Source organism: Condylura cristata, unplaced genomic scaffold, assembly GCF_000260355.1.
Source record: "Condylura cristata isolate star-nosed mole 26May11 unplaced genomic scaffold, ConCri1.0 scaffold00010, whole genome shotgun sequence".
Classification (NCBI taxonomy): Eukaryota; Metazoa; Chordata; class Mammalia; order Eulipotyphla; family Talpidae; genus Condylura; species Condylura cristata.
The window spans coordinates 46,296,355-46,311,830 of record NW_004567111.1 but is presented as its reverse complement, the minus strand read 5'-3'; the positions used below and the strand labels follow the sequence as shown (position 1 = coordinate 46,311,830).

Sequence of the window (15,476 nt, the reverse complement as noted above, 5' to 3'; positions counted from 1 at the left end):
GAAGAAGCTTATAAAACAGCACTTTACCTGGTTCATTTGTGCATACAGAACTGGGGTACAGGCCAGAGGTGCAGGGGTGGTGAGAGGATTCACCAGAGACAGAGCGGGGAGCAGAACAGGCCAACTGACAAGTACACTGCTGAGGGGAGCAGCAAGCAGGTCAGAAGAGGTTTGCCACACCATGTGGGTCACCTCCCTGCAGGGGATCAAACTCACGCTGTAGTGGCTATGGATAACTTCATTGTGCTGTGCTTTAACCAATCATGCCACCAAGGAAGCCTGTACTCTGTATACAAATCTTTTAAGGTAGATAACCCTCTCACATATAAGTAAACCAAGGCAGATAAAGCTGTAATGCTTATATGGTATTCTGTTACAGAGATACAGAGATACATTTATATATCCTTTGCTATTGTTGGTCATTTAGAGGTTGCTGACTCTTTATAGCATAAAACTAACATTTAACCCTTATACTTTTCCAAGGTTATTTTTCTTTAGCCCCCCCCAAAATGAAGAATTAACACCAACCTCCTTAATTTTTTGACATATATATATACATATATACTTTTAATGATTTATATATATACACATGTGTATGTGTATATACACACACACATATATTTATTTATCATTAAAACATCATTCAGAACACTTGTAAGTTTATATGCCCAATAACAACATTGTTTTAACATGGTTAGGAAACAATGGTAACCTTCTTTTTTTTTTTTTCGATTTTTTTTTTAAAGATTTATTTATTTATGCATACAGAACTGGGGTACAGGCCAGAGGTGCAGGGGTGGTGAGAGGATTCACCAGAGACAGAGTGGGGGCAGACTGAACCACTTTAAAGATGTTGCTGAGGGGAGCAGCGGGCAGGTCTGAGGAGGTCTGCCATGCCATGTGAATCACCTCCAGGGCAGGCAGGGATGGAACTCATGCGGAGTGGCTTTAGCTTCTTAATGCTGTGCTTTAACCTGCTATGCTGCCAGGAAGGGCCAAAATCTTTTTTTTTTTTTTTTAAGATTTATTTATGTATACGTACAAGAACCGGGGCATAAGACAGAGGTATGGGGAGTGGTGAGAGGATTCACCAGAGACAGAATGGGAGCATAACAGGCAGAATGGCTGAACCACTGAAAGACAATGCTGAGGGGAGCAGCGGGCGGGTCAGGAGAGGTCTGCCACGCCATGTGGTCTCCTCCGGGGCAGGCGGGAATCGAACTCATGCGGAAGTGGCTTTAGCTTCTCAGTGCTGTGCTTTAACCCGCTGCGCCACCAGGGAGGGCCCGGTAACCTTCTTTTAAACCACTTCTCTTCCATGGTATTTCCCTGTTATCTCATATTCCTATTTAGTGAAGATGAGTTTTCTATTAGTCATATTTCTTCCCTCTTAAGGGAATGTCATTTAATATTACCTTCTAAAGTTGTTTCTTTAATTTAAAATATTAGTCAGAAATATTTGGAAATGCAACAGATAGAAATCCAACTCAAATTGGATTGAGCAGAAGAGTAAAGGTACTAGTCTAGTGCACTAAAATTTCTTGAGCAGCTTCAAATTAACTTGAGCAGCTTCAAAGATACCATCAGTAATCTATACATTGGCTCTAGGTGCCTCTGTGATACATTCTCAAAAACACTCTGCCTTCATAGTAGCAGCTGCCAGTCAAATCTAGACTTAAATTCTAACATCTTAGCAATTCCAAGGATGAGCACCTTTTTTTTTTGCAGTAGATTGAAAGAAGCTATCAGCCTGTGTCAGATATGCAATAAGGTTTTTAACTATCAATATTTGTTATTGATGGTCCTGGTTCAGAGATGGACCACTCACATTTTGCCTTATTCATAATTGTTAAATACTCATAACCATAATAAAAAAAATTCACTCTTCATATGATGGGAAGGGGAATTAGTAGGGAGGGGAGTAGAGGGAATGTCAAGTTACTTCATCCGATTGTAAGTCTGAAATCTTAGTGTCACAAACATTACTCTCGGTAAAATGCATTCTTCTTGATAATACTAACTTTATCACTTTTTATACACACATACACACACATATAAATACATAATACATTTAAATATGCCCCTAAAATTAATAGGCATTGGTAAAAGAAGAACATATGTAATAATATCAACTTCCATTTATAAGAGTGAGAATATAAGACAATCCATGGTCATTAATTCAGAGCAGCAAGAATTCTCTGTCCTGGCAATGTCCAGACAACTCATCTTTACCACTTATCCTTACTATGATCTCTGATGAATGACTATTATACAAAAAAGAAGAAAGCAAATGTTGGATGTTAGAGAAGATGTAGAGAGAAGGAAATCCCATGTACAGTTGTAGGATATGTAAATTGATGTAGTCATTATGGAAAACTGAGTGGAGATTGTTCTAAAAAGTAAAAATAGGCCCTCCCTGGTGGCGCAGCGGGTTAAAGCACTTCACTGAGAAGCTAAAGCCACTTCCGCATGAGTTAGATTCCCGCCTGCCCTGGAGGAGACCACATGGCGTGGCAGACCTCTCCTGACCCGCCCGCTGCTCCCCTCAGCAGTGTACTTCAGCGATCTGCCTGTTCTGCTCCCCACTCTGTCTCTGGTGAAGCCTCTCACCGCCCCTGAGCCTCTGGCCTGTACCCCAGTTCTGTACGTACAAATAAATAAATCTTTAAAAAAAAAAAAAGTAAAAATATATGTCCCGATTATCAAATCATCATAATTAGATGACATATTAGCACCACCATGTTCAGTGAAGAATTATTCACAGTAGTCAAAAATTGGAACCAACCTAAGTGTCCATTGACAGACTAGATAAAGAAGATATGGTATATATCAAAATGGAATGTTTCTCAGTTATTTAAAAAATATATATGAGAATCAATTGTAATCATATAGTTGAACCTAAAGGGTGTTGTGCTCAGTGAAAAAAATCAGAGAAAGAAAAATGTCATGTGATAAGTACATAAAGAAATCAAATATATGAACTAAATAAAGCAAAGCTAAACATTCAGACTCTAAGACCAAATTAGTGATTACAAGAAGGAAAAAAGGAGAAGATAAATCAGGGAAAATGGTGTTTTAACCACTTCTTTTTCATGGTATCTCCCTACTACCTCATATTTTTATTTAGTGATTTTTATTTATTGAAGATAAATGTTATATTAATTAGACATACCTCTTCTCTTTTGAAATGTGCCAACTTCTCTCCAACTTATAGCTAAGAGGATGGAATTAGACTTTAGTGATGAACTTAATATACAGCACTACAGTGTTGATTTTTAATGATGTACATTTGAAATCTATATCATGTGATAAATCAGTATTACTCCATAAAATAAATTAAAATGATTTGAACTTGGGAAAAAATACCTCACATGTTCATTACCCTCCATGCCTCAGATTTTCCTTCAAGCATCTAAACTGCTTGAATATCCACTTCCTTTTCCTGAAGCTTCAAGAACAAAAGTAAAATATGTCATGCTTAGCAGACCTGATATTTCCCAGAAGTTTCCCTAAAGGCTTAGTAAGCTTTTGTTTAACATAGTTTGATCAAGTGGAGAACTTGTCAAGATTTACTATCCAATTTAGATATCCATATTTTCATATTCATAGCAATATTCAATCTCACAATACCTTTTCAGAAAACTAATCCCCTTAACCCTCAACTCAATGATTTTCCATGAAGTAATATAAAACAATAAGGTAAATGAGAACAGAGAGCTATTCTATCAGTTGTTGTCTGCTTGCATTTTCTTTAGGATTTTTACTACGAGGCTGTTAACTTTGGTTAATCTAGGAATAGAATGCATGAGGTGTTTGGAAGAAGCTTATAAAACAGCACTTTACCTGGTTCTAATTTGTACTCTGATTCTTCTTATTCATTTTAGCATGTGACAAATAAAAGTGTGCTTTACAACCTTCAAGGTACTGGATGTTCTTATTCCCTGCTTCTTGAATGATAGCTAGAGGCAGAAACAACCTCTCTAACTTAGAAAGACAGTATTTTCTTCTCTGCTTTCAAGTATGCCAGGAAGAACCAAAGCTAATTCCTTTCTCATAAGACATTCAAAGTGAGCAAAATACTCTGCAACCCAAAAGTTCTAGCCCCAGTTTTTCTATGGGCAAAGATAAAACAAGTGAAAATTTAGACAGCTATCTAAAATTCCTTAAAAGGAATTAGTAAGGGGAAGCAAAGTTCTCACTACCTTCAATAAGTAAGGGCTGGTACTTACAATTTCCCATTTCAAGCCACTAATTGGCTATGCTGATAAAAATTGTTTCCATTTACAAAGGACAAAAATTTGATTTAAACTGACTTAAAGCTAATAAGAATAGTAAGTCTTACAAGAAACAATTCAAAGGTTAAAAGATAATCACCATAGGCACAAAAATTGTAGGTGCTTTAGCAAAAACAGAGATATAATTCTTTCTCTCAGCATCATACTGGGTCAAATTCTAATACAGATACCCACAACTACAGTATATGTCCATTAATTCAGCATCTCAAACAGAGTAAAAGTTGAGTTCTGTGAATGAACCTGTAGCTGCCCTTAAATGTCCATTCCTGAGCCAAATGGGTGACCTGGCCATGGTTGGATTATATGCCCATTTAGCTAATCCGCCTAAACCAAAAAACTAAAAAGTGGCGAATAAGTGTTTCATCAAAGGAAAACTGAAGTAGCATTACCAAAATGGGAGATGTAAAGCAAACAATCAGAAGCAAGAGATGACCAGGGCCTCCCTGGTGGTCTAGGAGTTAAGTCTCATCTCTGTACCCTCTGCAGCCTGAGTGTGATCTCCAGTAGTGTATTTCAGTAAATCTATCTGTTCTACTCCCCATGCTGTCTCTAGTGCTTCCTCACCACCACCATCTCTGGTCTATACCCCAATTCTTCTACACAAAAATAAAGAAAAAGAGAGAGAGAGAGAGAGAACAAGAGCTGTCCATAATTCCTAGAAACATGATAAACGCTAACAATAGTTTTTAAGTTCTATTTAGTGCAATATATATTCCTATAGACCCTATTATTAACAACACTATTATGTGTGCTTATTTATGTGGCATAAACATTAATGTATTGCTTTTTTATCAGACTCTTAGTCCAAGAAACATTCATTTTAAAATAATATTCATGGATATAGGAATGTCTGCTAAGCTAATGTATATATTCAATACACATTTTCAGTTATAGCAATAAGTAAAACATTAACTTCAAATGAGCTTAATTTACTGGAGGATATTAGGTACAGTCCCAATTGTTGAAAAGAGTTTCAGAAACTGTTCCTCTACTGCCAAATAACGGTGTCCTACACACTCAACATACATTTTACTTATGCATTCAGTTTGGAGAAAAACCAGAAATACAAAAATATATACAACATAGGTTTCTGTCCTCATGGAATCCACAGCATAGAGGAGAAATATAAAAATACCTATGGTACTAAAGACTGATAAGACATATGTTAGTTTAAGGAGATGTGCTGTCAGTTCATAAGACAAGTAGTACAGGCAAAAAAAAATGAACCAATTGATACAAAACCGTGCTTAATGTAAATAAAAAGTCAAGATATATATGACTAAACTCTATAAATGGTTAGCAGCGATTCAAAGTAGAGGATGGTCTGATAGAACCAATGACTTTATGTTGTATTTGGAGAAAGTACAACAAAAGAACAGGAAACTTGAAACATTTTTAGTTAACAATACTTGCCAAAAACTGAAAATATATAAAATACTTATTAAAATCTGCTTTAGTGTCATTAAATGACTAAATACTCTGTGAAAAATGTCAGATTCTTAAAATATCAAAAATTATAACATGCTTGAATTTTCAATACCCAATAGAAAGGGATAAAATAGAATTCAAGTTAATTTGAAAAAAACTATCTGTTAGCATATTTGAATGCAATAATTAATCTTTTAATACTATTGTGGTTTTATTAATGGTAAATACTTCCATGATTCTAAGATGCCACTACAGATTTTTAAAATAAGTTTTGTTCAAAAGCAGAACACAGTTTTTCTGTGTGAAATTCTAAATATACATACAAACTATTTTGATTATCAAGTTACAAATTGAAACACTCCGAAGAAGAAAAAGTACTTTCTGTACATGCAAGCACAGAAGAATATCATAAAATGTTTTCTTTTAACTAAAATACCATGATTCATAAGCCAAGAGGAGAAAGGAACTTAACCTACAAAGTCCCTTCAAAGTATATTGTTATAGTTTCAGTACAATATACAGAATGTGACTTAGAATGTAAAAAAAATAAAAATCAGGGGAAATATCACTTGCTACTAAAATAAAAATACACTAACATATCATACAGTATTTCAAGACGTAAAATTAAATAGTGTAGAACTATACAACCTAAGACAGTTATTGAAAAAAAAATAGTGAATTTTGTTCATTAAACAAATATTAATCCTCTATGCTATCTTTTCCAAAAATGTTTACATAAAACCAGTGAAAAAAGATACTTTCATGTTGTAAAGAATACAGGATATTTACATAACATTTATGGCAAGGAAGGAAAAACCTAACATAAACATATATTAAATGTGTTTAAAAGGAAGCAATGAACTAAGTAGTGTGCTTGTTTTGTAACTGAAACAACCAACAAAATTCCTTTTCTATAGTTAAAAACTCTTACACAGTAACATTAAGTAATTCTTAAAGTGAAAGTTTGCTGATGATCAGTTTCTTTGACTTCAAAGCTACAATGCAAACCCCTTGACAACTCACTTTTGTAACCGTTTTACAAACTAGCATTTATTTTTCTAATGTTATTGCACCCATATTTGAATGCCTAAAGTTAAGCATACCATTATATAAAATACATCCATCTACAATGGAAATTATTCATTTTATTTCTCATTATATTGCTGATCCTTCAACAAATCACAACCCCATCAATCCAACGGGGTAGTGGAAACAGAACTCTACCTTTAGCAAACAAAGGCAGGAAAATTACAGACACTGATACACTGAAGAAATTCTGTGTTTTACTAAGTGTTTGAACTTCTCTCTACAAAACTTTGATTCTCTGGGCAAGGTACATTGGAAAGTGTACCTTAAAAGCAAGTTTTATTTGTCTCATGTAGAGAATGTACAAGAAGAAAAAAAGAAAATATTTTCACAAAAGTGACGAGACAAGAGCCTTGTTTAAAGGTAGAAAATTAGGGGTTTTTTTGAAGTTTCATTAGTTCCTTTAATGTCATAGGGGACTGTGACAGACATTTCACTATTTTTACCCACACCATTACTTGCTACTTTAAATTAAAATTAAAAAATTTTAGAGATAATATTAGAGGGCTCCAACCTTAAATATGTCACTAAGTACCCTAAGAAGGTCATATTGTTTTTCTTACCAGTGGAATTAAGTCTTGGTAATTATTTTGTAAATTCCTGGGCTTTCCAAGTATTTTTCAGAGTCATCTTAAATTTTCACCATGATTATATAGACAAGACATTAAGCCTAGAACTCAAGAAGTATTACATATTAAGTGACCACTTTTTTCCAGTCAATATAATTAATGGTAAATAGCTCCTTTTGTCATTTATTCATTTCACCAAGTTTCCATTTAAAGATAGGTCAAATTCTTGAATTAAACAATACAAATTTTAACCTAACTTTTTGATTCCAAATAAAATCAGTGCACTTACAAGATCTTATGTGGATATGGGGAAATGCCATTTCAGGGCTATAATTATACTTAACAGTTAGTTGAACTCTAAAATAAGATTTGCATACTGAGGGCTTAATGCCAGATATTCATTATACTGAAGAATTAAATTTCCTTTTTACCTCAAAAGAAATATTTCACTTCCTTTTTTAACCTATTGTATAGCTATAGAACCCCATCTGTTAAGAACTGATCTAGTATACATCACTACTGCTGCAGTCCAAACTGGTTACATTTAAAACAGTTTAGAGCTTGTGAGAGCTCTATTGCCTCTTCTGTTAAAATGTACTAAGCAAGCATACAAATATTCAGTTAAAAACCCAAGTGTACATTATCTAAAGTAAAAATGTTAGAAAAAAGAAAAAGGAAAAAATGTAAAGTATGTTCTTTAAAATTATCAGAAATACAGTATCTGCTAAAACATTCTGAGATTTCATCTCTTCTTTTTAAAAAAGGTGGTGGTGGGGGGAGAAAGTACTGACAATTTGCAGCTGGTTAAAATTAAAACTCCCAAGAAAATGTTTCTACTGTTGTTTTGAAAATAATTCGGTTATATTAAATGCAGTGATACCAATGCATTCCCCCAAACTCGCACTGACTTTTTGTGATTTATTTGAAGGACACTCAAAAGTAGAAAGGTATTTTGCATTTAAAGAGAATGTAAATAAAAAAGCAAAAGCAGTCTCCTATCCTTGACACAAAGAAAATCAGCTTTAACTTTTCTGACAATGCAATACAGTAGGCATTATCTAATTCCATGTCTCCAGGCACCACCACTCCTGTGGCTGCATCTTTCTTTCAGTTTATGATAAAATAAAAATAATTGCCGAGCAGAAAAATCACATTGCTTGGGTGTTATAAAATCTCCTTGCAAGCATATTTTTGTGACTCCACACAAAATACAATAGTTAACTGATTGCTCCTTATTTAAGCCTTGCCTTCCAAAACCTAAACCTTATTACACAGTTTCAGAAGAAACAGTTTAAAAAGCTTTGCTGCAGCAAAAACTGCATTTACAAAGCATCAACAATGAACTACTCTTAATGATCTGCAATTTGTAATTCTCCTCTCCTTATACCCATTTCTTCCCCTGACATCTTGAAAGCTTCTTAGCCTATCTGTGTAGATAGCGCAAAACATTAAGTCATACACAGTTCTGCAGTAACTCTTTCTTATCATGAAAGAAACCCAAACCTCGAGCTGCATTTAACACCTTTCCTTTAGTCTATCCACATGCTACGCTTTCAGAAGGCAACCACAGAAACCAACCTGTATGATTTGGTGCCCTCACCATTTTAACACCTTGTGTGCACAAAATATGACTAAGAGGCCAGCATATTCAGGGCAACATTACAAAGAAAGGAAGGCTGCCTAAAAAGAGATGGGCGGGGGCAGGGTTTACAGTCACAACACCCTCCATCACGGACTCAGACTATATTTAAAGACAGATGCAAAACTGCATCATTTTCCTCCACATTCGAAAACATCACACCCCAGCTGCTCAAGTTGGAGCTAATGCGCTTCTCACATTTCAGCAGCACCGGGGAATTTAGACTCTAGGGGAAAGCTTTCACCCTCCGAGAGCTACACCGCCAAGAGTGTGGGAGAAAGAACCCCAGAGAAAAGGGGGCCTCTCTCCTAAACTAAACTCTCAAGTCTGCCCAAAACCTGCATGGCAAGGAATAATTTACTACTTCATGAGAAGTGATAATAAGCAGTGTTAAGTTGAACATTGCGCTCAGGTGGCAGGAGAGGACCCAAGAAGAGCAAGGGAGGTGATGTGGCATTGGCAGCGCGTGGGCAGGTCACCCGATGGGCAACACCGGCTGGACATTCGGTGCTCCCAGGGACGCGCCGCGCGTGTGACCCCGGCGGTGGAAGGAGGGGTGCACCAAGGGGAGGGAGGCCATGGGGGCTGGGAGGCAGATGGAGAACACGCCTTTTTCCTTACCAGGTTGAGCACCGTCTCCACGATATCCCTGTTGCTGACCTCTCCGACCTGTATGAGTCCAATCAACACTGCGAATTTCATCCGGATGTTGCGGATCGGCACCGAAGGGTTAATCATCCCAGCGGGCAGCACCACCGAGCCGGAGCCGGACGCCCCTCTCAGTTCCCCCATCCCGCCGCCCCCGCAGCCGCCGCCGCCACTGCCCCCGCCGCCTCCGCCTCCGGCCCCGACGGCGATGAGCCCCACGGGCTGAGGCTCGAGCCCCGGGCCCGGGCCCGGCTTCTCGCTCGCCATTTGCTCCCCTCCTGGGGAGAAGGGAAGCGCAGCGGCGCTGCCTCCGTGGGTACCGTTATACCTGCCTCGGCCCCCGCCCCCCGGCCGTCGCCTCGGAGCCCCAGCATCCACCAGCGCCGCGGCGCCGGGCCCGTTCCCTGCCTGCGCCTCAGCCCGGCCCGCTCCGGCGCCCTCCCCGGCGGGTGAGGTGGGTTATTCTCAGGCTTATTCCCGGCGGCGGCGGCGCCCGCTAACTGCTCCCCGGCAAGCGGCAGTGCCCGCCCAGCAGCTGTGCGGCGGCTGCCGCCGCCGCTGCCCTCTCTCTCTCTCGCTCCCTCCCAGTCCGTCCGGCCCGGCCCGCCCCCCGCGGAGATGATGCCGCCGCTCCGAAAAACCCTGCGGCGCAAGCAGCTAGCCACGGCGCTGGCCGGTGCTGAAGCTCCGGCTGTGGCCGACGGTACTGACGCTGCTGCTGCCGCTGCTACGGGCGCCACTGTTGTTGTGAAGCCCCGACGCCGCCGCTCACTCCGCCATGTTGCCGCCCCCTGCCTGCGGTAGCGGCCACTGCGCCTGCGCAGAGCCTCCGGGGGCGGAGCCCGCGGTGCACCCCCTCTTTTGCCCTGCCCTCCTTCTCTTACCACCCACCCACCCCGAAACTCCGTGTCCCTCCCCCAGTCACCGAGCACGGATAGACAGGTGAGCAGGTGCATGGGGACCGCTGCCAGACACGGGCACGCTGGCAGAGGAGGGGCGGGTCATGGCTTCCTTGTAGTTTTTCCCTAGCGGGTGGTTTCTTTCTATGGGGAAGGACACGCGTGTGTGCGTGTGTGTGTGGGTGTGCGTGTGGGTGTGGGGTTGGGTGGGTGGGTGTGTGTGTCTTCCCTTCGCTAACACCTTCTTCCCTCAGTATCTTGCTAGGAGAAGGTTCATCGTCTTCGTCATTGCATCCAGCAGCTGTTACTTGCCAGTGCCACGTGCCTAGTAAGGTAGAGGGGTGTCAGTCGACCTCTTTCAGCCCCTCTTCGCCCTTCCTGAAGATTCTGCACACACACACACACACACACACACACCACTCCCGCCCCCGGAATTTCCCCAAGAAAAAGTGACTGGCAAAGCAGAAACAAACACATTGTGAGGAAAGATCGTGCATTGTCCCGGGAAGGATACAAATGAAATGTAATGAGTCTTTTTCTACAGCCATTGAAGAGGCTGACACCTGCATATACAGGCATTGCTTAAAATAGAATCTGTCAAAAGTGATCTGTTCTGGATGTAGTGCTGAACAACAAACAGCTCTTGAACTCACTCGCAGTCTAAAACGCTGCACTTTGTGACACTGTAGAGTAGTTTGCTGGGAGCTACAATTGCCATGTTTTTAAATCTCTAGAGTTCCTCAGGTATAATACAAATTAATAATGTCCCTTTTTCCTAGGCAAGTGCATTTCAGAGGATTTTGAAATTATGTAAGAATATAGATAACTCGTACTCCCAGCCTTGATCTAGATAAAAATAGGTTTATGTGCCTGCCCAAATAGAAAATAAATTAAAAAAAAAAACTTTTAGTTTTAAAAAATGTAAATGTAAACAGGAATCTTGCTCTGGTATTGAATTAAATCTAGATATTACTGGTATCTATTTCCTTGAAATAAAGGATGTAATTTTATTTTAATATTTTATGAGGAATGCCCTTTTCAATAAAGATGTATTACAAGTCACCAGAAATATTAGGTATTTTGAAGTATATTCAAATCATTTAATTTTCTTCTCATATGAAAACAGTCAATATACAAATCTATCATAATCCAGTTTATTATTCATGTTTTATTGGACTGTCTAGTCAAGTAACTCCCAGAATATAGAAACATAGTAAAAATTCTTAAGTACTATAGGACGTGTAAAACAAAGTTCCTCAAAATCAGTGTTAGGAATTAGTTCTTGATTGTGTAAATGGGCATGGACATCATTAAATTATTGAAATGGGCATGGACATCATTAAATTATTGAAAATTACGGGAAAATTCGGAAAGAATATGTATTGGTAATGTTCATTTAAATTTAATAGTAATTAAATTATAGAATGATTGGAAACTATATGGAAAATTTGTAAAACCTTCAATCCTTACTAGTGTAATTAGATATGCTATAACTGAAAAATCCTGTGATGTATATTTCTATGTAGATAGCATTGTATCTGTCCCATGTGAGTTTCATCTTCTTTGCAAGTGCTATTTTTATTTGCAAATGTAAAACAATATAACTAAACATGTAAGTCCAGACTGAAATTTCACCACATTAGGGTTTTCTTCACCATGCAGTGCATATATATGGCAGCAGGTTCTACTTCTTACTATTTTTAGACTTCTTACATGAGTGCTTTGAGAGACAGTGACAACCTGACTTTACTGTTTTCCTTTCTGAAAAACATAATATCATTTCAATACTTTTGCTTTTGATTTTTCCCTGTTTATTTCTAGAGCACTATATGTGGTATTTTTGTTGCTGTTGTTTGTTTTTCCATTTCCTTTAGTAGAGACAGGGAGTAGATAAACAGGATATCACTATTTCAAAGTAGAAAAAAAAGGTTCTATTATGTACTTAATTTAATGTTACAGATATTTACAAGTCTGCCAGTCACAACGCACTTTCCAGTACACTGTCAGCTCCTCCAACTCTGGTACTGTTGAAGGTTCATGAGCTTTTGAATCAATCTAACTACTAACTTTACCGTCCACTGCACATTTACTAAACTCAGTATCCTCACTCACTAACAGGGAAGATAATGCCTATCCCATAGGAAAGCAAAAAAAAAAAAAAATCAATGAAATAATTATTTCCACTCATCAGCCTACATACAGTAAATCAGTAAATATATACTTATACCCATAGTACATATAGGCACAATATGTGTTGAATGACCTATAAGCATAGGTAAGACCAATTATAACCACATACAAATATTTATAATTGCACAATTGTATGTTCAATGCTGTCACCAAACATAAATTTTAGAAAATAGTTGTTTCCTTTTAATCTATAAATCCATTTTCTTTTGTATAAATGTACAAATAACAATTTGAATTAAAATATTTTAACATAAAAGATAGCTATATAATATTAGAAGTTACCTAAAATATTCATGCTTTTTAAAATATTTTGTATGTTGATTATTAATTCTGGAAACACCTTTGCTTAATAGATGCATATCCATTACTTCCAAAGGACAGCTCTTCATAGGTTAGCCCATGATTATGAGTTTCAAGAACAATACATGCTCCAGACGCAGTACAACATGACTTTGGATTTCAGTTTCACAAAGCACTTATCCATGTGTTCTTGAGCATATAGCCTCTCTTGAAAGTTTTAGTTTATCCAACCCAAATTAGAGTGTTTTAGGATTAAACAGTGAAAGATACTAATACATTTAAAGTGCTTATTGTACAACTTCAGCAAACACTGTTTCCCTTCATTGACTCTGGGGAAAGAATATAGTAACTATTTATGTGTTTTGTTTTGTTTTAGCACCAATTGGTTTATAATTATATGTAATAATTTGTCCAAAAATGAGAGAATGAAAACAATAGTTCTCCAGGATAAATAATCCCACTGCCTTCACTTTTTCTTTAAAGAATAAGTTTCTTATTTCCTTCTAAACTACCTGAACTGAGAATAACAATCTTTAAATAACATTGTCAGCAGTGTTGTTTTGTTACAATGATTGAAAAAAAAAAATCCTGTCTATGGTTGAACATACACAAAAACCTGGTCACTCAAAGACCAGTTAATAGATTGTCTTACTTAAAGTGACAGTTTCTAAGAAATTATCCACAACACTGAGGACTTCTTTGATCCAAATTTTAGGTAGGTTTGGTACTTGATACCAGTATAAAACAGGAAATGCTGAGCCTCAGCATTTAGAAACATAGTAACCTGGACTCTAGTTAAGTAGATTTGGGGTGGGGTGTTCAATAACCTGTCACTGATGATTCAGAATGTAGTGGTTTGCCATATAGTGGGCTCTTGAATAATTTTGGTTCTGTTCCTCTCTCATCTTAAAATTATTAACAACTGAAACAACAAGGTTGTTGCTTTGTTTGTGATTGTTTTCTTCTGCTTCTAAAACATTTTGCTGCTAAATAGCAATGCATCTCCAATATATAATTTTAAATTTAGATTTTGAGATCTGAAGGGCAGGGTTTTACATGTCTATGTAAATATTTATGTTCACTTCTTGCAAATTTTATATCTCTCTTTAAATTTCATCTGCTATTGTGCAACTAATTTGTCTTAGTCTTCTTATCATCTACAAATTTGAGAATATTCATTTTATATCTTCAACTATTTCATTGAACCGAATAAAAGTAGCTTGGTTACTAGAAACAGTCAAATTGAAACCAGTTCAATTTTTCAAACTGTAGACCCCAACCCATTAGTGAGTAATGAATGTAGATTTAGTGGTTTGCAACCAGCTATTATTTAAATGAAACAGAATTAAAAAAACAGAAGATCAAAGTGCATCATCGTAATTATATACACACATACATGTATACATATATGTACATATATGCTTACTAGTTAATCATGTAGAATGTATTTCTTACTGACTGTCATGGACAAAAGTTTGCAAAACACTGACTCAACCTTCTTATAAGAAATTATTGGATATAATTCTTCAACTATTTAATAGCTACCATACTGTGCTAGAAACTAACCTACATTACTCCAACTTGTCCAAAAGGATATCTAAAGGAACCAGGATGGATGAAGTCTGAACAAACTCTGTCTCTGTATCTGAGCCAAAAAAAAGTAAATTTTATCAGTATTTCTAATAACTGTATCAAAGATAAGAAAATGTATTTAATCTGATGACTGATTTATGCTTCCTTTTTAAATGAATGAACCATCCTACAATGTCACAAGGAGGTAATTGTTTACCATGGTTTTTCAAGAATTTGCCGTCTTCTTCTCCCTTTAGCACTTTAATCCTCTGGCACTTCTACTTTCTGTATTACTCCTCAAAGACCACTAAGAGTTGTTCAGTGCTCTAGTTTTCAGATTATCTCAGGATCAAGGATATAATGTGTCCTGCCTTGAGAACTTGAAATAACTCAGACTACTTAGGTAACTATTTCTTTTCCTAATTTAAACTTTCATTTCTTCCTACCACCATTAGTTCTACCTTTTCAGCTCAATTACATTTCTCAATTACACAATAGAAATTTAGTGTTTTTTTAACAAATTTTACTTAGTTTTGGAGTAGCTGAAGTATTGATACTTATCTACCAACAAATATTTGAGTACCTACTATGTACAAGAAAATAGAATAGTCAAAATAGATAATTTCAAATTTTATATTTACACACATATATTACATCAGCAAGTCAACTCATGAAAGTATGAATGGCACAAAAATAATAAGTACTCTGGAAATCATTCAAAAACTCTACTGTACACAGATACCACAAATATCCCCCATATCATACATTTAAGTGCACTGCGTATTTATACATATTCACCATCAGATTAGTCATAACTCTGCTCATTCTTCCCAATATGTCTAGCATCATC

The 15,476-nt window shown here is 37.3% G+C and overlaps 1 protein-coding gene across 1 annotated transcript in view; it reads right to left on the bottom strand.

Annotated features, from left to right (window-relative positions):
* The window catches only part of NBEA (neurobeachin), a 512,054-nt gene extending 502,122 nt beyond the window's left edge, over nucleotides 1–9,932 (bottom strand). Inside the window, exon 1 of the mRNA XM_012723168.1 lies at nucleotides 9,639–9,932. Within this exon, the coding sequence (XP_012578622.1) occupies nucleotides 9,639–9,932 (294 nt within the window). The remainder of the gene's footprint in view (nucleotides 1–9,638) is intronic.
* Between the last annotated feature and the right edge of the window lie 5,544 nt (nucleotides 9,933–15,476).